At 51.7% G+C, this 26,753-nt stretch overlaps 1 protein-coding gene across 1 annotated transcript; it reads right to left on the bottom strand.

The window, feature by feature from the left end:
• Positions 1–7,641: 7,641 nt before the first annotated feature.
• FAM3B (FAM3 metabolism regulating signaling molecule B) lies at positions 7,642–23,748 on the bottom strand. The gene is made up of 8 exons (XM_090271833.1): positions 23,569–23,748; positions 16,947–17,090; positions 15,788–15,911; positions 15,440–15,498; positions 14,548–14,598; positions 13,359–13,446; positions 12,051–12,183; positions 7,642–7,770 (listed from the first exon to the last, which is right to left on the bottom strand). The coding sequence occupies exons 1-8, from the start codon at positions 23,585–23,587 to the stop codon at positions 7,681–7,683; spliced, it is 708 nt and encodes a 235-aa protein (XP_090127959.1). The 5' UTR covers positions 23,588–23,748; the 3' UTR covers positions 7,642–7,680.
• Positions 23,749–26,753: the final 3,005 nt, after the last annotated feature.

Raw genomic sequence — 26,753 nt, 5'->3', positions numbered from 1 at the left:
CCAGGACAGCCCACCCCCTGCACACAGACATGAGGGAGACCCGGGTCCCAGTACAGGCCCCCTGTCTGCAGGAGGGGCTGGGGTGGCAGACAGGCACAGAGAACAAGTGGGGTCTCCACGGGCCCCCGGGGCTTGGGGACGGGATAGCGGACTCCATATTTCCACGGGAGAGTGTGGACCTTCCCCTGTCACTCTGAGTCACCTGTGGCTCAGGAGCAAGCAGGGGACCGTACGGGTGGAGACATGGCAGGTAGCATCTCTCAGGCCCCGTGGAAGCCAGCCCGGCCCTCATGCCACTGTTTGTCCCCCAGACTCGGTCAGACTGCTGCGGAGCCTGGGAGGGGTGAGTGTTTGGGTGCCACTTCTCAGTGTCGGTGGCCTGTCATCAGATGACGGCCACACTGTGAGAAACAGCTGGCGGCAGGGAGGGCTCGCCTCCCCTGGTGCTGCTCTAAGACACTCGTTTTGTTTGGACAACAGTCCCACAGGTTAGCTGCTTATCCGCATTTTCCAGGCCAAGCAACTGAAGTACAGGAAGCTCCCGGTGTCGGTTACGACAGGACTCGGACCCAAGCCGGCGACTCTCCAGCCCCTTCCCTGCTGTCCCGTGCCCAGCGCCTCCTGTCTAGGAACAGACAGATGCAGTAGCTTCAACGGCGTCTCCTCCACCCCCTCAAATCCATGTCCACCCAGATTCATGCATGTGACCTTTTCAGAAAAAGAGAGTTTGCGTATGTAATTAACGTAAGGACCTGGAAGTGACAGCGGGCCCTGAATCCAATAAGAGATGAGCGAGGGGAGGTTTGAGATGCTGAGGCCCAGAGCGGTGGGGATGATGTGAAGACAGAGGCAGGGACTGGAGTGAGGCGGCCCCAGCCCTGAGGACACCGAGGAGTCACCTGAAGTTAGGACAGAGCCGTGGGGCGGATCCTCCCTTGGAGCCTGCAGAAGAAGCTAACCCCGTGAACATCGTGACCAGAAACATCTGGCCACCAGGCTGGGAGACAATCCATTTCTGCTGTCTCAGCTGCCAGGTTAGAGTAATTGGCTATGGCAGCCTCTCGGGACACTAACGCAGTGGGCGGGACCAGAGTCTCATGGCCACTGCCGTGCATTAGCTGGACTTGGAAAATTCCACTTACGCTCCTTGTTCCGCTGCCGTTCCTCAGCCCTGCCCCTCCCTCGCTCCCTCCTGACACTGTGCCGAGGTGCATGGCCTTCCTGGGCCCCGATCTCATCATGTCAACACCCTTTCTAAAAATTTCTGTGACCTGTTTTCAGAACAAAGTCCCTAAAAAGCGTGGCCCCAACTGACGTTTCTGTATTTATAGCATCTCTTCTCTGAACGCTGGGCCGAACATTTTCCCGTCCTCAAAACAGGTGCGCGCGTTCACAGCTTGGTGGGTGTCGTGACCTACTTAACAAAAGGAGGCATAGTTCATTCATTCGTTCGTTCGTTCGTTCATTCATTCAAGAAACACTCATTGAGGCTTGTTCCGGGCTGAAATGTGTCCCCTCACCCTGCACCAAATTCAGATGTTGAAGTCCTAACCCCCAGTACCTCAGAGTGGGCCTTTATTGGAGATGGGCCTTTAAAGAGGTAAAGAGGTGAAAATGAGGCCATTCGGGGGGCCCTAATCCCATACAATTGGTGTCCTTATTAGAAGAGGAGACGAGAACCTGTGAGGACACAGGAGAAGAGGGCATCCCCACACCAAGCAGGGAAGCCTCAGAAGAACCAATCCTGCTGACACCTTGACCTCAGACCTCTGTTGTCCAGACAGTGAGGGAGTAAATGTCTCCTGTCCCAGCTGCCCTTGCCTGTGGCATTGGGTGAGGACAGGCTGAGGAAACAGATAGGGGGACCTAGTATGGACAAGGTACTCTCTGCATGGGGCGGTGGTAACCAAGCCCGCTTCCGACACATACATTCAGGAGGCCCTGAAATAAACAAGCCAACCAGCAAAGACCTCTACCACACCAGAGCGCCAGGGGATGGCAGAGCTCTGGGAGGGAAACAGGGAGGGGGTCAGGCGTGCTGGGGGTGGTGTTAATCCCCAATCAAGTCTTCAGGGGAGCAGTATTTGAGGGCGTGCCTGCAGACAGGAAATGGAATGAGCCATGGATCCAAATTTTGTGGAGTGCAGAGGAGCCTCCCTGGCAGAGGCCAGAGTACCGGGGAGCTGAGCTGAGGCTGCCACACTGGGCTCTGTGGGGAGGACGTGGATGGCGGATGTGTCCCCATGCTGAACTCTCACTTGACAGCAGGTAGAACAGGCCTTCGTTTATAGTTTGTACCCGTCTCTGAATACGTGCCATGGCCCTTCAAAGTCACAGGAACACCCAAATTCAGCTGACAAAATCCTTCCAGTTTGTTCTAGGACCCTCATGGATGAAAGCAGGCGTGGATTCTCTTTCCAGGCCATGCCTCCTTGTTGCAGGTCTGTGTGACTGCTGTACCCACGAGAGCCTACATAAGTCCTGTGCTCAGAACTGTCCCAGCCTCGGGTGCTTCTTCGCTGGGGCTGCCTGAACCAGGCGCACAGACTGGGGGCTTAACCAACAGGAGTTTGCTCTCTCCCAGTTCTGGAGGCTGGGGGTCCGAGATCCAGGTGTGGGCTGGGTTGGTTCTGTCTGAGGCTGTGGGGGAGAACCTGTTCCAGGCCTCTGTCCTTGGCTGGTAGGTGGCTGTCTTCTCCCTGTGCCTTTGCATTGGCTGCAGGGGGGTGGGAATCAGGCATAAGCCCCAGGGGCCCAGGGCTTGCTTAGCTCTCCTATCCCTTCCTCAAGGGCCCCAGACAGTGGTATGGGCTCTGCACACCTGTTACCTCATCCCGAATTTAAGACGTGCAAGGGAGTTCAGACAAGTTAAGCAACCAGGGTACCGCCCCCGCTGCTGGAAGGTCACAGTCTCAGGATGCCAATGGACAATATTTCACTTAGATAGCGAGGAAACAGTAAAGCTATTCAGATTTTGGAACCACGTGGCAGAATGTCATCAGTGACATGCAGATTTCAGAAATGCCATCTGGAAGACCAGCCCCTCTGCCCTGAGCCTCTTCCTCTGGACTGTTTTTGACTCTTGTGTGTTTCGAGCTTCCCATACACTGCCTTCATGGAGCCTGTGAGGAGTCTTGGTAGGACCGGCAGGCCTGAGTCCCAGCACCCTGTGTCCCTTCCCAGGCCTGCCTGGCCTCCTCTGCCAGTTTGGGTCTGCCCAGGAGGCCACGCTGCAGAGGAGATGATTGTTGTCAATTTCAGATGTCTCCCCCCCCTTGACCAGGTCTGTATGATCTCTCAGGTAGGCCTGTGGGGATATTTTGCCTCCTTTCCTACTAATTAGGAATTAGTTTCTCCTCAAAGCAGAATACAGCAACAATCCGGTTCACTGAGATTTCATCATCGTTTCCAGCAAAGAGAAAGGAAGTTGATTACTTATGGATCCAAGTCTCAACCTTCCCTCTGCTCAACCTCGTGTTTCTTCGTGAAGGGCAGAGGAACAGCTAACTGTCTGGCTAGCCTGTAAAATCTGCCAGAATTGGTCGTATGTTGTGTGGGTGACCGTGTGGCCTGGATTTCTTCTTCTTGCAGGTGTCATGACCTGAAGGGGCCGCCACAGCCTCTGGAGATATTTTCCCCAAGCATGGCCAAGGACTGCTGGCAAAGACCAGAAGCTGGATGAGACAAGGAAGGTGATCTAGGGACAGTCTCGGAAGGAACCAACCCTGCCAAAACCTTGATCTTGGACATCAACCTCCGGAGCCAGAAGGAATCACTTTCTACCACTTAGGCCACCGAGTTGGGGCCCTTTGTTACAGCAGCCCGAGGCCGCGAACCCTCCGTGCTTTACACCCAGTCTGTTCCCCACGGATGCCGCTGTTTGCTGGGAACACTCGGTACCAACGTCTCCAAGTAAAAATCAGAAGGCCTAGTAAGTAAACACATGTTACAATAGGGCATCAGCAAATGCTAGAACTCAGTGCCTTGTCCCCTCAGGACGGTGGCCCTGTGCCACCAGCACCACACGAGAGAGCTCCCGCACCCGAGGCCAGGCTCTGATTCCGACACCAATCCCCATGTGTTTTCCCCCTGCCCCCCCAGTGCTATCTACCTGGAGTCAGCGCTGGATTCCACAAGCCTGTACCTGCCACGCCCCATCCCACCCACTTCAGAGGTCAAGGGCAAGTCCAGGGGGTCACCTGTGTTTCTGACCAACTGGCTGTGGATTACAGGTTCCAAAGACCCCCCTCCTTGGTTTCAAATAATTCGCTAGAGCAGCTTGCAGAACGGAGAGAAACATGTTATTTACCAGATCACTGGTTTATCGTGAAAGGCTGGAACTCATGAACAGGCAGACAGAGGAGCCATACAGGGCAAGGGGTGGGGGAAGAGGGCAGACCTCTCACACCCTCCCCAGACACTCTACTCTCCACAAATCTCCACGTGTTCGCCAACCAGGAAGCTCTCGGAACCCCAGCCTTTGGGGATTTTATGGAAGCTTCAAAACAAGAGGCACGATTGATGAAATCATTGACTATTTATTGGCGATTGATTCAACTTCCAGAATAATTGGTGAATGATTCTCCCCTGCCTGGAGGTTGGGGGTGGAGGGCAGCTCAGGCCCACTAGCCACAGGGTTTGGCCCCCTGGTGACCAACTCCAATTCAGTGGGCAGTGTGCACATAACCTCATTAACACAACAAATGATAAACACAGTCTCCTCACTTAGGAAATCCCTAGGGTTTTAGGTGTGACAGAAACAGGGACCGACCCTGACCAAAAAATATACTGTATTTTTTTTTTTTTGCTATTTGCATATTTTATGAGCTAATCACCACAATAAGTCTAGTTAACATCCATGCCCATACACAGTTACATTTTTTTCTTGTAACAAGGATTTTTAAGATCTATTCTTTCAAATATTTCAAATATTCAATACAGTACTCTTAACTATGGGGGTATAACATACTGCACAGCGACTATAGTTAATATATTTCTTGTTGTTATATATCGCAATATCACACAGGCACAAAGCTCCCACGCCAACCCCAAATGGAAGTGCTTTACAGACGCTAAGCTGAGTGAGCGTAAGGGCCTGTAGCCAGATTCTGGGAGGAGGGCCTCCCTGGGCTCCCTGAGCAGCCACTCCCTTTCCAGAATGTGTCCTCTGGGCTCTGGGAGCCAGGTCAGTGGTGGGTGGGGGAAGGAGCAGCACCAACAACGGTCTTAACCAGTGTCACCAGGGCAGCATCAGAAACTTACCTGGCCAGGAAATCCTTTGAAAAGTCACATCTGTTTGTTCAGGTGTCCTAAGACAGCCCTCCCGACCCAGCCCAGCCCTTACCTGTGAGCCTTCAGGACTTTCAGGACCGAGATCCGAAAGTCACCTCTCTCCTTTCCAGTACGTCCCCTTAATGTGGCATGCGAATCCCTCCCCTCGACGTTTCACCAACAGCCACGGAAATGAAACTAAGTGTCCCCACCACTGAAACGAAACTGAAAGATCTACATCTTCTGATAAATCCCTCTGGGGGGCTGTAATGGAGAGGGCTGGGGGCTGGGACCCCGGGACTGATGTCAGGGACGCAGGGCAGCGACGTCCCATGGGACTTCTCTGCAATGATGGAAAAGTTCTCTTCTGTGCTGCCCAGCAGGAGCTGCAGGAGGCCAGTGAGCCCTGGAAATGTGGCTAGCGCAGCTGAGGGACTGAGGGGTTCATTGTTTCTTCCGAATATGTTTAAATCGCCGCCGGGTGTGTGACTCCCGTTCTGGACCTCACAGAGCACGGGAGGGGTGTTTGCTCGAGTGTATGATTTGAAAGTTCTCAATGAACTAGTATAAGTGACACATGGGTACGGACAACAGGGTGGGGACTGATTGGGAGAAGGGGGGTGGGTGGAACAGGGGAGAGCGACGGGGAAAACGGGACAGTGGCGATAGAACAACAGTTAAATAAATAAAAGAAAGTTCTGAGACAGCCTGCCGGCTTCACGCCTGAGCCGCACCAGCCAGATGTCACCCTCGGTCACCTCCCCGCGGTCAGGGCTGCCTGCCCAGCGAGGGGAAGTGCGCAGATTCCCGCAACCCCCCGCGGGAGTCCGCTGGGTGCGGCAGGAAAAGGGCGGGCCGGGCCAGACCCAGGAACCGCGACCCTAACTCCGCCCTGAGCCCACGTGATCTTGTGGTCTTCGGCTACGTCACCTGCAGGAAGGCAGGAGCCCCCCTCCTCCTCCAGCCCAAAGGCTCCCAGCGCGGTGATGAGAGTGCGGGAGACGCAGGCAGTCCCACGACCAGAGGCGCGTCTGGAAACCCGGAGGGGCCCCCAGGAGGCGGGGCTGCGGCGGGAGGGAGGAAGGGGGCGCCAGTCTAGTTTCCACTCCCACCACCCTTGAAGCCCATCTTTACCCCTCCCAGTGCCACACGGCTGACACGCCACGGCGGGGCCTGGGTAACAGATGTAGGAGGTGGGGGTCCCCCTGAGCCCTGGCCGGAGCTCTGGGGGCATGTGCATTTCTGCTCTCGCTGGCTTCTGTGCCTTGATAGGGACCCTCCTCCGGCCTGGCTCCCGGTGGCCACGGCCCAGCTGCAGGGGACCTGTGGCGCACGTGTAACTCGAGGGAGCTGTCACTGCTGCTGTAAGCCACTGCGATTTGGGTGGTTTGATATGACGAGGGTGCTGAAATTCAGGGTGCCACGTGCTACCATATTTTAAAAAGGATTTCTGTTGGTAAAAATGCTTGAACTCATTCATCTATCCCAATTCCTCCGACTTACAGAAGAGAAGCTAGAGACTCAGAGAAGCGCTGTGAACCTGGCATCGAAGTCCCCCCCGCTTTTCTGGTAGCCGGGCTTGGAGAGGAGGTCAGAATGAGCGCTTCGCAAGGACCTGAGCTTCTACTCCCGCATCAGACAGATCATCAGACATGCTTCTCAGAGCGGGCATCCCTTGGATGCGTGTCTCTGATGATGTGTCTCCTGGAAGTCTGACGTATACTGCACAGGTGCCCTCTGAGGCCAGACCCTCCTTGCTGTGTTGGAGCTCTTCCCTCCCCACCCCGTTAGACAGGGGCTGGCCACTGGGGAGAGACCCCTGCAGGGGGGCAGAGACAGAATCCCTTCACTACTGCGCCCCTGGTGGCAGGAGGCAGGAGGAGCCCAGATTTGTGCAACGAGTACGTTCCTGGACACAGCAAAAGTTCAAGGGCTCACATGGAGTTGACCAAGGCAGCTCTGTTAAGCTCTCTCTCTGACTGCTGCTCATTCTCCTGGGAGGAGTTGACTGTCCCAAATTGGGGGGGGGGGGTGCTCAGTGATAATGGAATAAAGGATTTCTCTCTGCAGAGCTGTCTGCACTACACGATCAAACTTAGAATCTGATTGCAAAATAACTCCACACCTGGACAGGTGGTGATAACTTCCCTAACCCTCTCCTTTCTCAGTTAAATCCCTTCATTTAACAATTTCTATCCATTTCAGTCTTCCTGCCCATTAATATATTCACTACATACATATTGGCATAGAAGTGCTGTATGCCAAGAGTTCATACAACTAACATATATTGGTTGGTTGAGCCAAAACCTAAAATATCAAGTATTGACTGTTGGATAAGATTCATGGGCCATTCCATGATTCATTTGTCTATTTAAAAAAAAAAAACACATTTATTAAGTCGGCACAATGTTAGCTTGGTTCTTTCGGTATGCAGCCTTCTATCTGTATTTCTGCGGGCCAGCCCGAGTATCTGTTTTTTGCATTATCAGAGTGGTTGATCTGTGTAAAAGAAAGAAAATAATTTTACTTATTTGCTCATCAACAAAGACTACATGTTTCAGCTCTGAGCAAAGTCCTATTGCGGGCAAATTCCATTCTAGGAAGCAAGCCACTTTATTGTTTCCGAGAACGGAATTTGTTCCAACCCACTCTGGGTACTTAATTTTCACTCAGAGTGCTTCCAGATACTGTTTGAACCAGGCATTAATGCAGCTCCAGAACTTTCTGCAATGATGGAAATAGTCTGTGATCAACACTGTCCAATGGAGTAGCCACTAGCCACATTCGGCTATCAAGCACTTGAAATGTGCCTGGTGTGAGTGAGGAACTGAATTTTAAGCTCTATTTACTCTTAATAAATGTAATACAAATTTAATAACTGGAAATGGAAATTTGTTTCGTAGCTGCTGTACCAAGCAGCATAGCTCTGATATTTCTTTCGGTTTTTTGAGAGGAGGACTGTTTTTTTCAGGGTAACTGCAGAATTCCTGGCTCAGCAAATGCATGTTCATGTTGATGTGGCTTTAGTCCTTTCTATCTTCAGTTGTTTTGCAGATGATGGAAGCCTTAACTTAATGCTTAAAAAGAATAATGTGCATTCTTAACTTTGGAATTCTAGTTAAACATTCTCTTTAATACAATGACTTGGAGATATAAGTTGCATACTATGAAATTCACCCAGAGTGTACACTTCAATGGTTTTCCGTGTATCCACAGAGATACTGCAACCATCACAATCAGTTTTAGAGTGTTTCCCTCACCTGAACAAGAAACCACACACTCACCCATAGGCAGCCATTCCCCATCCCTCTCAGCCCTAGAGGCTCCCTAGTCTACTATGGATTTTCTCTATCCTGGAAATTTCATAAAAGGGAAATGAACAACATGTGGCCTTTTGTGTTTGTTTTTCTTCACCTAGCATGTTTCCACGCCCCATCCATATTGTAGGATCAGCGGTTCATTCCTTTTTATGGCTGAACAATATTCCAGTGTATGGCCGTACCATATTTTATTTATATATCTATATATATGAACAGAACATTTGGGTTGTTTCTACGTTTTGGTGATTAGGAATAAGGTTGCTATGCACAGGTTTTCATCCACTTAGGTATATACTTAGGAGCAGAATTGTTAGACCACATAGTAACCATATATGTAGTTTTCTTTTTGTTTTCTTTTTTAGAAATGGCCAGAATGTTTCCCAAAGCAGCTCTGTTATTACATTTCTTACAGCAGGGCATGAAGGTTTGAAATTCTCCACATCCTTATGAACATGTCCTAGGATGTCATTTTTATTCAGCCACCCTAGTGAGGGGGAGGTCGTAGCGCCTTGTGGCCTTTGCTTGCGTTTCCTAATGGCTGATTACGAGCATCTTCTCATGTGCTTATTTGCCACCTGTGTATCTTCTTTGAAGATATGTGTTTATTCAGATCCTCTGCCCACTTCAAAACTCGGTTATTTGTCTTTTTATTATTGAACTGTAATAAGAGTTCTTTATATGTTCTAGGTACAAGTCCTTTATTTACAACATTTTCCTCCCATTCTGTAGGTTATCTTTACATGTGTCTGGTGGGGTCTTTTGAGGCGCAGAAGTTTTAGATTTTGATAAAATATGAGTTATCTGTCTTTTTCCTTCTGTTGTTTATGCCTTTGGTGTTGTGTCTAAGAAATCATGCCTGATCCAAGGCCACAATGAATTTATGGCTACGATTTCTTCTAAGAGTTTGATGGTTGTAGCTCCTCAATTTAGTCGAATGACCCGTTTTGACTTCATTTCCACATGTGGCGTGATGTAGGGCCCCACATTTGTTCTTTTGCATGTGGGTGCCCCGTTGTCCCAGCAGCGCAGATGAAGAGACAGCTCATTCTCCAGGCGCTGGTCTCGGCACTCTCGTCCAGAACCAGCTGACCCAAAAAAGTGAGGTTTTATTTCTGGACTCTCGTTTCTATGCCGTGGGTTGCTCTGTCTGTCTCATGCCACTATCCCTCCCCCTGCCTTGATTACCATGGCTTTGAAGTGAGTTTTGAGGTTGAGAAGTGTGTGTCCTCCAACTTCATTCTTCTTTTTCGAGGCTGTTCTGGCTATCTGGGTTCCTTTGAATTTCCATATGACTTTTAGGATCTGCTTGTCCATTTCTATAAAAAAGCCAACTGGGATGTTAAGGGGGAGTTTGGATGTGCACATGGAATGGGGCCTCCATTTTTTCAGGAAAAATAAAAAAATCAATGCAAAGGGTCCACTGTCCCTGTAGATCAGAATCCCCCAGGCAGGTCCCATCCTTTGAAATTCTAGTTCGGCTGGCCTGGTGTCCATGTTTTTTGAGGAGGCTCAGGTTGGGAAGGACAGTTCCGGGGGGGATGGGTTGGAAAGAGCAGGGGAAGCTCAGGAAAGGCCCAGGTGCTCTGGGTCACAGGTATCTATGCTCAGTTACTTGTTGAGTCCCACATGTTGCTCTCCCTTAATCCTCATCGGCTCGTGTATGATATGGGTGCTCTCTTTATCCCTTTCTCACCGGGGATGATTCTGAGGCACAGAGAGGTTAAGTAACTTGCCTAAAGCCACACAGCTACGTAGATAAAGTCTGGAGATCTGTAGATGCCAGACACAGATCAGAAAACTCAAGCCCCCAGAGGCGAAGTGGCTGTTCAGGATCACACGTGGCCCCTGCAAACCTGACTCTGGACACAAGCCCCCACCCCCAGCTGTGCCTGGCTGACCTCACCCCCCCCCCCCCCCCCCGCAGGTCCAGGCAGCGGTGGCCCAGGGAGAGCCACTGCACAGAGACAAGTCCATGAGGCCTCAAGTGCCCTGGGGGTCCAAACCCAATCATTAGTAATGAGAGGTCTAGTCAGGGCCCCCAGGTAAATGCTCCTGACATGTTCTATAGGATTGGCTTCCCAGCTGTGGAAGAACATGGGAGCTGCACAGAGAAAAGATGCTTTTGAGATGCATGCTAAAATTGCCATGAATTCTGAGCTTATGGCGGGCTACAACAGGGGGCATCAGAGAAGCTGTAGGGCTTCCCTCAGGTGTCAGTCACGAGTTACCTGGTTGTGTGGCCACACTGAAATCATAACCCATCCAACCCTCTTCTCCACCCCAGGTGGTCCACTGCTTCTGTCTTTCTTCCTTCCCAGACCCATCAGCATGCCAGACAGAGCAAGCAGGGGACCGGGACCAGATGTCCTCGCCTACAGTGAGAAGCCACCTGTGGACACCCCCCCCCCCCCCCACCGCCACTGGCCCCCATCGGAGGAGACATTCAGCTCTCTGCCTCCTCTGAATTTCTAGCTTGTGGAAAGAAGCCCTTATCTCAAGGGAGAGTCAGAGGTCTCACTCCTTGGCAGGCTGCCAGCTGCCTCCCCTTCTGCTCTGGTGGGTGGCACTGTCTGCAAGCGGCTGTGCCATCAGCCCCGGGGGTGGGGGGTGGGGGAGCGAGGGTGGGGGTGTCCGCTTATAAATCCTATGGCATGTCCCCCAGCCTCTTGGCTGGAATTTTCACAGGTGACCAAGTTAACACATTAGAACTTCATTGTCTTGCTGTTCACTTTCAGAAATAAAAGGACTTCAGAGCAGTCACAAACAAGATATCACAGCAATAGTAAGAGCTGTATGTACCCAGCGTCCAGTGCGCGCCCTGTTTGACATGCCTCCAGTGCAGGGGCGCGGGTGGTCTCTGAACCACCTGAATGGCTACGACCCCCACATGGAGGCCAAGGAGAGAGAGGACCCTGTTGTTGCAGCATGATGGACAATCAATTCCAGTAGCCCATCCACAATTTTCTACTTTGAAAGAGATTTGAGAATTGAAATTTCCGTCTAGTGCCTTTCTAGTGCTGATCCAATGGGGAAGGTTTCCAAAGGCCTTAGCATGGACAGTCTTACCTGGAGTGACGTACCAAGCACCTCCTGAGTGGACGGTTTGATATTGCCCAGATTTAGGAAAGGGGAACCCTCCTCAGTGGAGAACTGAGTGGTCAGACCAGGGGACCATCTGTTTCTGTTTGGCCCTTGTGGCATGTGCTCTATGCAGGAATGGATTTAGGGACAGGGAGTTGTAACGAGCTGGCAATCATTCAAATCGCAGCCTGTGCTACATTAACCATCTGTGGGGAGGGACATTTAAGAACCACTCACCTTGTGATGAGTTTGCATGGTGACAGATGGTTACCAGATTTACTGCGGTGATTACATCGTCAGGCGTGTAAGTGCTGAGTATCTGGAACTCATATAATATCGTATACCAACTATACTTAAAAATACAACACAATCACTCACCTTCTCTCTTTGAATTCCTGCAGGAAGTTCAAAGCCTTTCGCTGTGAGAAACACCCAGCTTGACCTGAATTGCATTTTCCTGATTTCTTTGCTTCCAAGTGCTTCTATGGCCTTCTTGGCATCCTCCTTCAGTCTGGGGGACAAAGGGGAGCATGTCTGAATGTCCTGCGTGGGGTCTCCTGTGTGTCACATTGTGTTTGTCCTAGGACAGAGGTTTCTAAAGCAGCTCATCTCCCAGGGTATCATCAGGTTGAGTTTATATGCCGGTTGAGTATGTCAGATTTCTAGTTAAACATGTGACAACATCCAGGATTCTTTAAGATTCAATTTTGGGCACAGACTTTAAGCTCTTAACTCTGAAAAGCCCTTCTGTCTTCAGGTTCAATCACACCCTTACGCTCAGACAACGCAATTTCTGGTCCTTGCTGTCTTCCTGTTCACTGACCACAAACTAAGGTGACAGAGGTCGCAGAAAGATGAAAGCAAAAGTCAGAAATGACCCTTTCCTATTCAGAAAAGCCAGTATCAAAAAAGAAGAAGAAAATAAAAAAATTACTACCCTTGTAAAAGGGAACAACTTAAGAATAAGCCAAGGGAGGAAGGGAGGAAGGAAAGGGAAAATGTAACAAGTCCCGGTTTTCCAAACTGAGTTAGATCTGAGTTTCTCTAAGTATGCATCAGAAAACTTCACTCTGATAAGCAGTTCTGTTAAAAATAAAAGCTGAGGCTAAAGTAATCTGGTATATGCTGTGTTCAGGAGCCCTGTGTCGGGAATTCACAGTAACGCAAATAAGCGCTTTGAGGTTCTTGGAAGCTTGGCAGAGAAAGCCCACGTTTACTTAGGAGAGTGCAGGTAGAGGAACCCTGGGTCAGATCAGCTTCTGCCCAGGGAAGACATGGCATGTGTGTGTCTGTACATGTGCGCATATGCGTGTACGTGTGTGTTTCCTTCTGTGGCTCCTCTTATAGAGAAACGTGCTCTCTTCCCGTTCACACTTCTGTAAGTGCCCGGTGGGTACGGCTTTCCCAGCTCTGCTGTTCTAATGACGGTCAGCGGAGGCTCCGCCTCACCACCTGGGCATAATTCTTGGCTTCTGGTACTTCGGTGCTCCACTGGCTGGTCATGCTTTTAGACACTCAGTCCGCTTTGTCATGGTCTGCATCCCTTCTCCTTAAAGAAGCACCTTGCCTCTTGGTGTTTCGTTATTTCCTAGAGGGCGCAGAGGGACCCTGACAAGGCCTGGTGACTCCATCCCACTGGCTTGTCTTGCCCACTCCTGCTGCTGTGACAAAGCTGCACACACTCACCGGCTGCTGCCATCATCGTGGGTCACCATGAAGAGCAGGGACTTTGCAGGAGCACCCTGAATAAACTTCATCATCGGTCCAGAGTTATCTGTTGGGTCAATGCAAACAGGGTTTAGGAGCGCTATTAATGGAGACTCCTGCCCCGTGTGCGGCGCTACCTCTGCCCTCGGCGTGTGTATCCACTGTGAGTCCTCTGATGCCAACAGCCCCTTCTCCACCACCCAAACGGCAGCCTAGCTCTTGACTAGTCATCGGCTGTGGGGCTTCCAGGGTGGGACCCCCTGAGGTCAGAGCACGGTCAGATCAGAAAGATTCTACTGATCAACCTTGAAACCAGCAGCAACTTTGGCGGCACAGACGGAGCATTCTTTGCAATGACTAAGGAAGCCCCTACCCACATGTGAACATCTTAGATCAGAGCGCTCCGGGTACCCGACGTGCTGAGCAGAGACGGGGAATACCGACCAGACTCTGCATGGAGAAGTCTTTGCTAAGAGGCCTGTCTGTGCCTCACAGGAAAAAAGAAAGATGGGTCTCAAACCCCATTATTTACCCCCAGGGCTTGCTATTTATCTTATGCTTCACCCACTTAGCTGCAGAGCAAAACGCCTAATTCCCAGGAAGTGGCCCCCAGGTATTGTTCATTACTCTTCCGTGTTATCTTTATAGAGGCCTGTTTTTAATCATTCTCAGTGTTAAATAAAAATAAAAGGGGCTGGTATATCCTGACTGGCCACTGTAGCCAAGACCCAGTGCCCAGAATGGAGAGACCACTGAAGGCGGGTGGGCACCGAGGGGCCCAGGCATCTACGCGCTGAGCCCCGTGGGCACCAGACACTGGATGGTGTGATGATGACAGTCAGGGCTGGATGCTGATTGCATTATTTGACATCTGTTTGATTTAAAGATGTCTCTTTCCCATGAGCCAGTGAGGGAACAGAAGGGAAGATCCAGGATAAGAGTGATCAGAGAAAAGGAATTTTTAAGATAATGCTTTCAAACTGCATTACGTCAACTCAGAGACTAAGAGAACTTACAGACGACCATTCCGAGATAATGCAGCATGACCTTCTGACAATTTTCTTAGCAGACAAAGTAAGAATGCTTGGCATTCTATTTGGGTTTTTTAAAAAATCTTAGTTTATGTTTATAATTCATTTAAATTGTAACAGAAAAAGAATTTTCTTACCACCTTCATACATATCAAAATACTGTGTTGCTATCACTTTTGCAGTCATATCTGAAAAGAAAAGGAAGAGTTTTTAAAAGAAAGGTCATCAGGACTCAGTGGATTTGGGGCACCAGGGTCCTCAACATGGCCTGTGTCTTCCCGGTGTCCTTGCAGGGGGCATGGGTGCTGGGAGGCCCTAGCCTGCAGAGGCGGCCGCCTGCCCCGCAGAGCAGCTCCAGATGCGGGGCTCTACCACTTCCTTCCCGGCTGCTCCCGGTGAGATCTGATGCTACGCCCCACCTGCCTCTTCCGACAGAGACCCCAGAATTCCCGCCTTAGCTCTTTCTGCTTCGTCCTTTGGTTCCCCTCCAGATGGTCACACGGGGCACATTCTGTCTTGGGTTCCTCCCGCCCCACTGTCTTGAGACAGTGGCTCACTCTCAGGGACGCAGTAGGAAACCCCTCTTCCAAACCCGCCATCACGGTCCCGAAGGGCGATCGTGGTGGTCCAGACAGAACGTTTTGTTTTTTTTTTCCATCAGGCCTAAGAGGAGGTCAAGTTTTGCCTCCCCTGAGACCCTGGTCACTGGGCCACCAAGAACCTGAGAGCAAACGTAAGCCTGGGATGCAGGAGGCCCAGGTCTGCTTGTATGGTTCTCACCCTGCCTCTGCCAGGGCTTTTTTGTTTGTTTGTTTTTCAAATCTATATTTGGTTTCAGTTTTTGGGGGACCATAAATAATCAGTAAAGTGAGGCATTGTAAAAACAATTAAATACATGCTTTAAAAAATGCATTAAAACAAAAACCTGGACTAGCGTGAGCGCAAAACCCCCCGAAAGCCCAACGTATCTTTGAAAACACGATCACTGAGCTTTTAGAGAAGTTTTAAAGAAAACATGTAATAACTTACAATTGACAATGGCGATATTGATTCCTCTCCCGACATTGCCAGTCTTTTCTCCTATGAGCCTGAAATGTAAATAAACATTAGTGAAAGATCTTCTTTCTTAGCAGGCAGAGGGTAGCCCTCCCTGCCCTGTCAGACCTTCTCTTGGCAGTCCCTGCCCCAGTCATTGTCACTTACCAGTCCCCTGCAGACATGCACTGGCCTGAGCCAGCTCTGGGGACAGTCACCTCCCCACTCACTCCACATGCATCTATCCCCAGCTTCCTATAGACTCAGTCCTCAGGGAGCCTGGAAACTGCATGTAACCTCAGAGTTTAGACAAAAGTTCTCCTTTTCCATGCTGGCACTTACAGCTCATCCTCAAAGCAGATTTTGGCGTACTTGTCCCGGCCGCCGCCGCTGAGCAAGCGGTAGGCATAGGTGTTCTTGGGGCACGGGGTCCAGTGGTCACACTTCTGCCTTTTGGGGACTGGGGCTGTAATGAACAAGAATATAACACGGTCATGCGAGATTTATCGAGAGAGAGCCTGCTGCTTGACCATGAACGCAGCTGTTCTGCCCCAGGACTTCACTTCCTGCACGTCCCATGGTCGTGGGGGAGGTGGGGGGAGGGGGAGGGGGCAGAAATAGGGAAGGAGTCACCAATTTTGTTAAGGAGCTTCAGAAATTCCCTTAAAGATACAAAGTTAATTTAATCTGCTTTTGTCCTAAGATAACAAATATACCAAACGGAGAGGATGTTTTCTAGGCATGGCAAATTAAGAGCTGGGAACCACTGTCCACGGTGTGTCATAGAACAGACGTCCTAGACAAGTGAGCCTTTCTAAAACACCTGGTGTCAGAGGCAGCTCCTAGAGGAAGCTGTGTCCAGGACAGACTTCTAATTTGGGGGAAAACGCGGAAAATGAGAGCATCTCTGGTGCAGGGACCCCCCCTGGGGCTGGGCTCCACTCCAGACTGTCTGCAGCGCATCTATCTGGTTCTGGGCAAATTCACTGTGAAACACCCCAGTCACAGCCAAATCCTAGAAAGTTCTCTTTCTTTTTCTTTTGGTCCTAAAAGGTAATTCAATTTGATAAAGAATGGCTTTTACCAAATTTTTAAATTGTTACTCAATTCTTTATATTAGTGCAAATTAATTTGGAATTATTATTTCTGTATTAAAAACATACCAGCATATTTATTCATGAGATTTCAAAAGGGGGTACAGATATTGCTTTAGCGTCCCACAGAGTATCCAGGGTCATTTTTAGGGGCCATTTTGTAATTTCCCCTCATTTCCAATTTGCGTTGTACTGCAAACATGCATTTTTACTTCCCACCCCCAGCATGTATGATTTCTTTGCTTTCCTGTGTTGCCCTGGCGTCTCCCATGGGATGAGCCGGGGTGGCAATGGTGAGGAAATGAAAGGAGCAGGTGTGCCCTCCTCACTGTCATCATCACTGCGACGTGGCCAGAAGCCCCTGCCCGCCGCTGAGTGAGCCGCAGAGCTGGCCCCGCAGTACCGACCTTTGAGGATGGGCCTCTCACTGATGCTCCGGATATGGGAGGCAACACTGGACAGAGGGACGTCTGGAATGAGCTCGGCCAGCAGGTACCCGGAATACCAGGCGCACACGGAGCCGCAGATGAAGAGCACGACCCTCAGAGTGCCTGGGGACACACAGGACGGGATGTGGATGCCCGGGCCGGGGCCACCAGGCAGGCAGCAACTCCACCCCCCTCCACCTGCATGCACAAGTGTCAGGGGGAGGTGGGGGCCCAGGGCTGCTTTGAAGAACCATGATGACTTAGTTCGCTTTGCTGGGACCAGGCACTTGAGGTAGACAGAAGCCAATGGCACAAACAAGACAACAAATGTCTTCAACGCCACACTTTCATGTTTGCTGCCAGTTTCGGCCTTAGGACCTCCTCAAATGCTAACATCATCGATTCCTCAAGTGGCTGGCCTTGTGAGCCAACGTGCCTGCCTGTGGGCCTACAAGATGAAAGTGGCCCGTCCCCTTTGTGACCGTGGGATCTGACTGTGCTCCTGGAAGTGCCCAAGACCCCCAGAGGGCAGGGGCTGTAGTCACCAGGCACTGAGAACAGCACCTGGTGCCCTGTGAGCCTGCCAGGGTGCCCAAACACTGGCAGATGTCCCCAAACCCATCACTATTGTCAGAGACAAGCCTGCGGGGACACCCCAGGTTTCTGATGGCAGAAAGAGCCTAAAGATCACCTTTTGGGTTGACTGACTCTGGTGTCAGCCCCTTGATTCCTAAGGAAAAGGCCTTGTCCTCTCCTAGGTTACTGAAGCCTAGAGGACAGCTCCCTGCCCCTGTCCAGGCAATCCACTGTCAGGTCTTTCTGATTATACCTCCGAAATATCTCACAGATCAGGGATCCCTCAGCATTACCAACATGGCCGCCACGCAGGTGAGGCAGCGGGCCCTGTGTATAAGGACCGAGGAATGTCTCCACCAGCATTTAAATATGTGCTAACCATCCAGTCCCAGGCAGGGAGGGAGGGAGGGAAGGACCGAAGGAGGGAAGAAGGAGAAAAGGAAGAAAAAAAGGAAGAAAATGAGGAGAGGGTCAGGGAAGGGACTGCCACCTGACCCCACACCCTACTGTGGCTGCCTCAGCTCTGTCACCTCTCAGGCCAAGCACCTGAAAAAGACAGTTCTCTGGAGAAGCTCCCAGAGTCACCTGCCACCCCGTGGCTCAGGGCAGCTATGCTGAGCGGGTCTCTGCAGTCCTCCTTGCTGCCAGCCCAGACCCTGGGCATGTTCTCCCTGGATGACACCACACTCCTGAGGGGACTTCCACTTCTCTGCTGGCTGTCCCTCCAGCATGCAGCCTGGGTCTGTCCTCAGGATCCCTGGATTAGCTCACCAGGATCACCCTCTGAGTTCCCAAGTTCCTGACAAGAGGGGTCACTTGCAAATGTCCTGTGAGCACCTGGGAGGCCTCTCAGGACCTCACATCTAGCACATCCCTTGGGAAACCTGAATCTGCTCCTGCCATCTCAGTGCACGGATGGGGTCAGGTGTCTGTGGGGAACCGCTCCTTGTGGTTTCAGGAATTGTAGCCCCAGCCTGAGCATGACCTCCGCCGGCATTCCGGCTGTGCTTGTCTTTAAGTCTCAACAATGGCTGCATGGGAGATATACCCAAAAACCATTGAGAGGGTTTCCGTGGGGATTGGATTTAAAGACTATTAATATGCTTTAGAGCTTGCTCTCCTTTCCTTTATCTTATAATTAAGTATAAACAATCTCTAGCAGGAAGTATTTGAAACCTTGTACCTAGGGCCAGTGTGGGGTCAAAATGTTCAATAGACCCTGGCACAGACTATTCGTTGTACCTGCTATACTGGAACTTGTATTCAGTTATTGTTGATTGTAACCTAGGTACCTAAGAGCTATTGATGATTTATGAATGCTGATCTTGTATCTCCCATGCTATCCTTCTCAATAAAAGGCATAAGGGACGGAGGTCTAGCTGCTGTTCTCCACTAGAGAGGCAGTCACCTTCCTGCCCCCAGACATAATGAAGTGTCCCGGGTAAAAGTTTGTTCCGCTGTGGTCACAGAGCCTCTGCTGGACAGAGCAACTTCCAACCAAGCCTAGGGTGTGGGAGGCACCTCCTCCATAGGTGTCAATGGTCAGGTGTCAGCTACCTGGGGCTCTTCCTGTCTCAGCCCCGCTGGACTCCATCAGCCAGTTCTGCCGAATTACGGAGGCCGAAGGAGTTATGGAAACTTCCAAGCTCACGGCCAGTTGGGGCAAGGGCGGGTGGCCCTGAGACTCTTGTGGCTGGCAGCCGGGGGCTTCGCTCTTCACCTGCAGGGTCTACACTAACCGCTGGTGGTCGGTGCCAGAACCGAACTGAACTGCGGGACACCTGGTTGCTCTCAGAGGGTTGGTGTCTCCCCACCCAGCACCCTGAGCAGAGATGAGTGGGTGGATCTCCCAGGCCCTCTTTTCCAAGTTCACAGTCACTGAGACAGCGGCAAGACCCCAGCCACCCCCCCCACCCCCCGCACACAACCCAAGGCTTCCTCCTCTCCAGGCGGCAGTGACATGCAAACCTGGGTCCGCCAGGCTGACCTGTGCCCTGAACCTCTGCTCCCAGCACTTCCTGCACCTCAGGTCTCCTTTTCCTGTGGGCACAACGGTCTGTGGCCCCTCCCCGGCTGTGTTTTATCAAGTCTGTGTGCACCTGTGTGGCTCGTTAGCTCGGGGAACTGGGCGCTTCTATGTCCCCTTAATGATTTGGTCTTTTTTCAAGTGCGTATTTCAGCAGCATATTGTTTTCTATTTTTCCAAACCACGCAGTCCCCACAGTGGTTCGCATGTGATGCAGGGATCGCTTCCTGAGGCAAACTACCTGGACCCCATGGCCACTGCTGTTTCTAGGACCCAAGAGACATCACAGAGTTGGAAAAAGCAGCCGCAGACCACAGAGGAGAGCCCTGGGTATGGAGGTCCCTGTCCTGGAATGCCCGGTGGCTCTGTACTGCAGCCACGCTGACCACCACGGGGCCCCTCCTGCTGTCCAGCTTTGGAGGAGTCTGTCCCTCTGCTGCAGGGTGCTCCTCTGCACAGACCCCCACCCATCGCCCCCTCCTGCTCCTCAAGGCTCCCTGGTGTGCCATGTGGCCCCACCTGGGAGCGCCTGTGGCCTGTGCAGGCACCCTCAGGGCAGCCCTTCATACGCCTTGTTGGTGTGGCATGCCAAGGGCCCCTTCCCTCCAGGACTGTGCCCGCACACCTAGGACAGTGCACGCTCCGTGTGATGTCCCAGAAAGGGCCACGGGGTGCACACTGGGGGAACTGTGAGAGGCGGCCACTGGCAGCCCGGAGTCCACATTGGCTGTGTTAGGTGGAGCGGAAACAATAGTCCACTGTGTGCCGTGTGTGTCTGGTCACAGCTGGACTATTTCATCTGAGTGTCATATTTGAAGAAGGAAATTGGCAAACAAGAGATCCTTCTGAGGATCTTCTAGATGCTATGCCACCTCTGAGGACTTGGAGCAAAAAGTTGCTGTTTGGCTCGGGGAAGCTGAAAGGGAGCATGATGCTCCCTTTCAAATAGGACTGGGAAGGACATGAAGAATGAATGAGAAGCCCGCAGGTCCTCATGAGTGGAACTGCAAGCTGGCTGATCCCTGATCCCTGCACCCTTTTCAGGGCTCCAAGGAAGGCAGTAAAGCATCTATAGGCCAGGCAACGGGTGCCACTGATGACCTCTAGGCTGGGAACAGCCTGGTTTCCTATGGTGGCTGGGAGAAGCCAAGGCCTAGAGTCAGAGCCACTCCTGGGTGGGCAGGCAGGTCCAGCAGCAAAGAGAAGGCCCTGGCTGGTGCTGAGCCATATGTAACCCATGCCCAGGTCTCACACAAGTCACCAAGCCTCCAGGATGCTGAAGGGAGGCAGGCTTAGGAGCCAGGAGGTGAGGGACAAAGAGCAGGCAGGCGGCACCTGGAGAGCTGAGGCCCAGCCTGTCCTTGGGCAGAACAGCTGCACCAGGCGCTCAGTCCCTGTGGGTGATCGCCGAGCAATGGGTGGGACACTGGGAGGCAGAGAACTCAGGACCCAGGAGGGCACAGGTAAGGACTCATCTTGGGAAAGGTGGGAGGTCAGGGACTCAGCTAAGACAGCTGCTGGGCCCCAGGTGGGCCCGCCATAGGTGGTAGCGAGTCCAGCAGCCTCAAAGGTGAGCTGGGGGGAGGAAGTACTCAGAAGTCTAGGAGTCCAGGAACCTTCTGCGATTCTGTAACAGAATCTGACCTCTTAAGATAATAAAGTCATCATCGGCCCAAGGCCTCTCACGTGCCTCCTCCTCAGAGCAAAGGCCAGTTCTGGGCACAGGCAGGAAGTCAGTGAACTTCCTCCTTGAGACCCTCAGTACATGTGTGTGTTCATGTGCATGCCTGTGTGTGCACATGTGAGTGTGCAGGTGCCCGTGTGCGTGTGTCCTGTCCTCATCCTGCCTGCAGATCCTTAGGGGTCTCAGGCTGGCCCTGGACACTAACACTGGAGAAAAGAACAGTCCTCACACCAACTGCAGGTGGGGGGGTGGTCTCGGGGCCCCCGCCCCTTCAGTCCAGGGGCCCTGAGGGGAGCCCTTCTGAATGCACTTCCATTGGTGGGATCTCCTTCAACCAGTGGGAACAGGGCAAGGTGGGACAAAGAAGCTTTGGTCACTGGCAGCTTGGCCAACATGAACCAAATGCCCTCACCCTGGAGGTGTCCATACCTGTACCTCTTGTCCCTGAGGGGCCACGAGGGCTGAGGGGAGGGGACTTGGCTGCTTTGTGACTCCAGGCTCCGCTGGCCTTGGTGTCCACTGCTGTCACTGTCCCGTTGGCACAGGCTTTAGGGTAGAAAGGCTAGGAAACGCCACACCTGAACACCACAGCAGGTGTACCAGGTAACCCACCTGCAAAGGTGGGCCCGCTGACACCCTCGTTTTGAGGAACCAGGATGACTGTGCATCACAGATGAAGGGTGTTGGCCACTTAACTTACTTTGCCCACTGAACCTGAACTGCCAGGCGTCTCCGGAGCCAGACCTGGGGTTTGACTGGAGCCACTGAAATGCTGCTTCCCGGAACTTGGCCAGACCTTTAGCTCACAAAATCAAAGGTGCCATGGCTCTGAGTTTCTGCACCTGACCCCTCTCCCAACCACACACCCCCCGACAAATACCTGGTGTCACAGCCCATCAGTGAACCACGAGGCTGGGCGTAAAGAAAGCTGTGGGCGGGAAAGGCAATGTGGTAGCACTCAGCGTTTCCTACTGCGTAACCCGCACCGCGGTAGGTATGTGATGTGGGGGTAACGGAACGTTCTTCCGAGACATCTATAATGAGAGTCAGTGCTCCCGGGAGGTGTTTTCTCCTCCAGAAAGGGAGGTCTCTGCCTCCATCCACCTGTCCTCCGGTCCACAGAAGTTACGGAAAACAGGTCGCAGGTAAATAGCTTTGTAGAAAACATGACTATCTTACACAATACATTTAAAAAGAAACCTTACAATTTGGCTTTCCTACCCTTTGGGAGTGGAGCAGAAAGGTGGTGTTTAGAACTTTCTGGAGCGTGACCACACACTGGATGCTAGGGCTGGAAGTACCAGTCTAACAAACACCTTGTGGCTGATGAGCTGCCACCTGAGACGGGGCAGTGACCTCTACAGAGGCCAAGGGAACTCCCGACTCCTGTACAAACACGCTGCCCGACTCCAGGAGGGACCCAGACTCCTCGGATGGCAGGAGGGGGACGGCCAAACTGACCGGCAAGGGCATGTGTGATGGACAGAGGTGGGCGGTCCGCACCTGAACCCCAGAACGCCTGTAGAGAGAGGCGGGCAAGTCACAGAGGGCAAAGGCCACCGTCAGAAAGAGGCTTTGAACGATGGAGGAAATAACCGCTTTTTATCTTTCCCTTTTTCTGTTCTTTCCTCCAAACAGCCCACAGCTTCAAGTAGTTTGATACTATATGGAAAAAATAAAATCAGCCCTGGGAAAAGATGCTGCTGGGACAGCGAGAATCAGCGACCGCGGGGCACTCTGTGTTAATCAGTCCCCACCGCTCACCGACCTATGCCCTGCAGTGACTCGAAAAGGGCTGTCTCACTTGCCCGTTCATAGGACCTGTGGCTGACGACTCCTGATTCAGCAGAGGAGCCCCAGGTGGAGTCCACAAGCGCCTCCCACTGCAGCTGGCAGCGCCCCGCTGGCCCAGGTGGTCCCGGCCCCCCTGCAGGCACCTGGTCTCCCCGGGAAGGAGCCCCCGCCCCCGCCCCGCCCCTCCTCTCCCGAGTCCCGCTCCGCCTGCACTCACCAAGTACCTACTTTCCAGCCTAAACATTCTACTCACTGATTCCCATGCCACGAATCCCAGCGGGGCCCGCGGGGGCACGCAGGGGGAGCCCGACGACACACGGTAGGGCTCCTGGCTCAGAACGCCCGCCCCTCCGCCCCCAGCCGCCTGTTCGCCCCGGCGGGACTTCGGCATTCCCGTTCCCAAACTGGACAGAAGCCCCGGCCCCAGCGCCAGCCCCGCCCTCCGGCTCAGCGGGGTGGAGCTGCAGGGGGCCACTCTCCCCCGGCCCTTTCGCTCCTTCGGCGGCGGCGGTCACACTCACCGGCAGCCTTTGAGTGCATCTTCCAGGCGCAGCGCCCGGCCTCCTGGCAGTGGGCAGCAGCTCCCCTGGCTACTGGGAACCTCCCCCTGATGACGAGATCGACTGCGCGGAGGGCCAGGCAAACAGGCAGAAAGCTCTGGGGCAGGCGGCTGGGAGGCGGGCAGAAGGCAGACACCGGGCCGGGCAGGTGCGTTCGGGGAAGTGCGCAGGCTGTCCGGCAGGTGCGCTGGGTGGAGCCCAGGAGCTCCCGGTCTGCGGCCCCTGAGCTCTCTGTCCAGCGACTGGGGCCCAGACGGAATGGGCAGGGTTTGTCCTGAAGGGAGGACACTGTGTCCTTTAATGGTTCGTGGACTCGGGCCCCAATTTAACGTCTCACAAAGGGAAATGGCTGCAAAGATAAACGGGACCTCGAGACCGAGTACCAGTGGCCGTGGGCCACCACCTTAGGGCTCTTTGCGGCTCCCAGATCAGCTTCCAGTCCACGGCTTTGTCACAGGCCAGCACGGGTGCACTACCTCCTGCCACTTTCTTTACTGGGGTAAGGGGTTTGGGGAGGGGGGGTAGGGAAAACGGGGCAAGGACAATGCCCCAGGTCTGCAGGTCCTCTTGTTTACTCAGAGGCCCCGGGGCAGCAGGGTGGGGCCCGGGAGGCCTTTGAAGAAAGCATCTCTCTTCTTCAATTTTTCTGGAACAGTTTGAGAAGGATAGGTGTTCATTCCTCTTTGAACGTTTGGTAAAAATCACCCATGAAGCCATCCAGTCGAGGGTTTTTGTTGGTTGGGATTTTTTTGATTATTGCCTCAATTTCATTGCTAGTCATCAGCCTGATCAGATTTTCCGTTTCTTCCTGGTTCGGTCTCAGAAAGCTGTATGTTTGTAGAAATTTATCTGTCTTTTCTAGGGCCAATTTGTCTGCATATAATTGTCCATAGTATTCTTTAATGATCCTTTGTATTTCTGTCGTGTCTATTGGAATCTCTCTTTCATTTCTGACTTTGTTTATCTGGGCTTTTTTTTTTCTTGGTGAGTCTGGCTACAGGTTTGTCCATTTCACTTATCTTTTCAAGGAACCAGCTTAATTTCATTGATCTTTCCTATTGCTTTTTTAGCCTCTATTTTGTTTATTTCCACTCTGAACTTTGTTATTCCCTTCCTTCTGCTTTCTTGGGTTTGATTTGTTCATCCACTTCTAGTTCCTTTAGGTGTAAATTCAGGTTATTTATTTGAGATTTTCTTATTTTTTAAGGTAGGCCTGTAATGCTCCGAACTTCCCTCTTAGACTTGTGTTTGCTGCATCCAATAACTTTTAGAAAGTTGTGTTTTCATTTTCATTTGTCTCAAGGTAGTTTTGATTTATTTTATTTCTAGAGAGAGGGGAAAGGAGAACGAGAGGGAGAGAAACATCACTGTGTGGTTGCCTCTTGCTCGCGCCCCCAACTGGGGACCTGACATGCAACCTAGTCATGTGCCCTGACTGGGAATTGAACCAGCAACACTTGGCTTACAGGCTGACGCTCAATCCACTGAGCCACAGCAGCCAGGGCTAGTTTTGATTTCTTGTTGGATTTCCTCTTTGATCCATTGGTTGTTTAGTAGCATGTTGTTTAGGCTCCGCATATTTGTGTTTTTGTCCCCTAGCAGATGAAGCTCATGAACCGATAAAACTAATTTATGGTGACAGAGGATAGGACAGTGGTTTCCTCTGAGCGTAGGGGAGGAAAGGAACGTGGGGAAACTTACTGGTGGGATGAAAAGTTCTTTATCTTTTCCTGGACAGTGAGGACACCAGAATCCTAAGCGGAATGTTGTAGGGCTGTAACATTTAGGATTTGTGTACCTGACTACATATAAACTATACTTCCGTAAACTACGTTATCAAAAAAAGAAAGCAACAAATGCATAAAAATGATGAGGCCGAACAGGTGTGTGAACCTTCGCAGGTCCCTGGGCCCTGGAAGCACATTCACAGCTCAGTTTAGCCAGTGCAGCACACGAAAGCTGTCCCAGTTGGTGTCATGCCAGGCCTCAGGTGCCCGCCGCCCCCCTTCCCAGCCCCTGGAAGCCTGCTCTTAGCTCTGGCTGGTGGCATATTCTACGAGCTGTCACCATCCTTCAGCAGAACTGGAGGGAACAATTTGTGGTCCCACCTCAACCTGGAGGGGACTTCCTCACTAACTCTCTCCTGCCCTTCCTTCGAGGTTTCCCCCACCAAGCCTCTCCTCCTCTCTGCCATCCTGTCCCCCTAGCCCACAGGCCTCTGGTCACCCCAAAGTCTCCAGCCACCTGTCAACTCATGGGAGGGTGGTGTCCAGAGCCATGGCAGGGGTGTGATTTGGGGTCACAAGGAGCTAGCTGCCTAGGTCAGACAAGTGTAGACAGACAGAAAGACACACACACACACTAAGACCTAGAGTTTTTTCTTTTCCTGTTTTGTAACTTCTGTGCATGCATATCTTCATTTGTCTTTCCTCAGTTTCACATACTGAATTGAATATATTTCTGTTTTCACTTTACATGTTAAGATTATAAGACTTGATGTTTTATTTCTTTCATGACTTCTCACAGAACTTTGCACTCAGTGATCATTCAGGTTATACCACAGACCAGCAGTTCTCCTGGTGTGATCTGGCGGCCCTGGGACCCCAAGAGACAGTTCCAGGAGTTGATGAGGTCAAAACTGAATACCACAAAATTGAAAAAGCACCATGACATTGGTTGCCTTTTCCGTTCTCATCCTCTCTGCAGTGTTCAGTGGAGTGTTCCCCTGTATATCGAGAAGATCTACGTGACTCAGTAAACCAGCACTTTCCAAATGAAGGATTCATAAAGACACAAAATCATGCAAGGGCCAAAGATTCAACCAAAATGCTGAACAGACCAGTACATTTTACCACAGCAGTCAGAAAAATTCATTTTTAAAAATTCTGCAGTGCAACTAATCTTAAAAGAAACTACCCTTGTTGAGTTTTAGTTTAGCATCAAAGAAGAATATCCATAATTATCTGAAAAGGAAATTAGGATTCTCCTTACTATCCCAGCTACGTACCTCTGTAAGGTCAGATTTTTTTTGCCAACAGACTGAATGCAAGAAAAGCTATGAGAATCCAGCTGTCTCCTGTGAAGGGCAGTAGAGAGATTTGCAAAAATGTAAGACAATGCCGTTCTTTTCATTAGATATTTTGTTT

Source organism: Furipterus horrens, unplaced genomic scaffold (assembly GCF_987537825.1).
Source record: "Furipterus horrens unplaced genomic scaffold, mFurHor1.1.pri manual_scaffold_1, whole genome shotgun sequence".
Taxonomy (NCBI): Eukaryota; Metazoa; Chordata; class Mammalia; order Chiroptera; family Furipteridae; genus Furipterus; species Furipterus horrens.
Note: the sequence above shows the minus strand (reverse complement) of the source record. Positions and strands in the feature narration are given on the sequence as shown.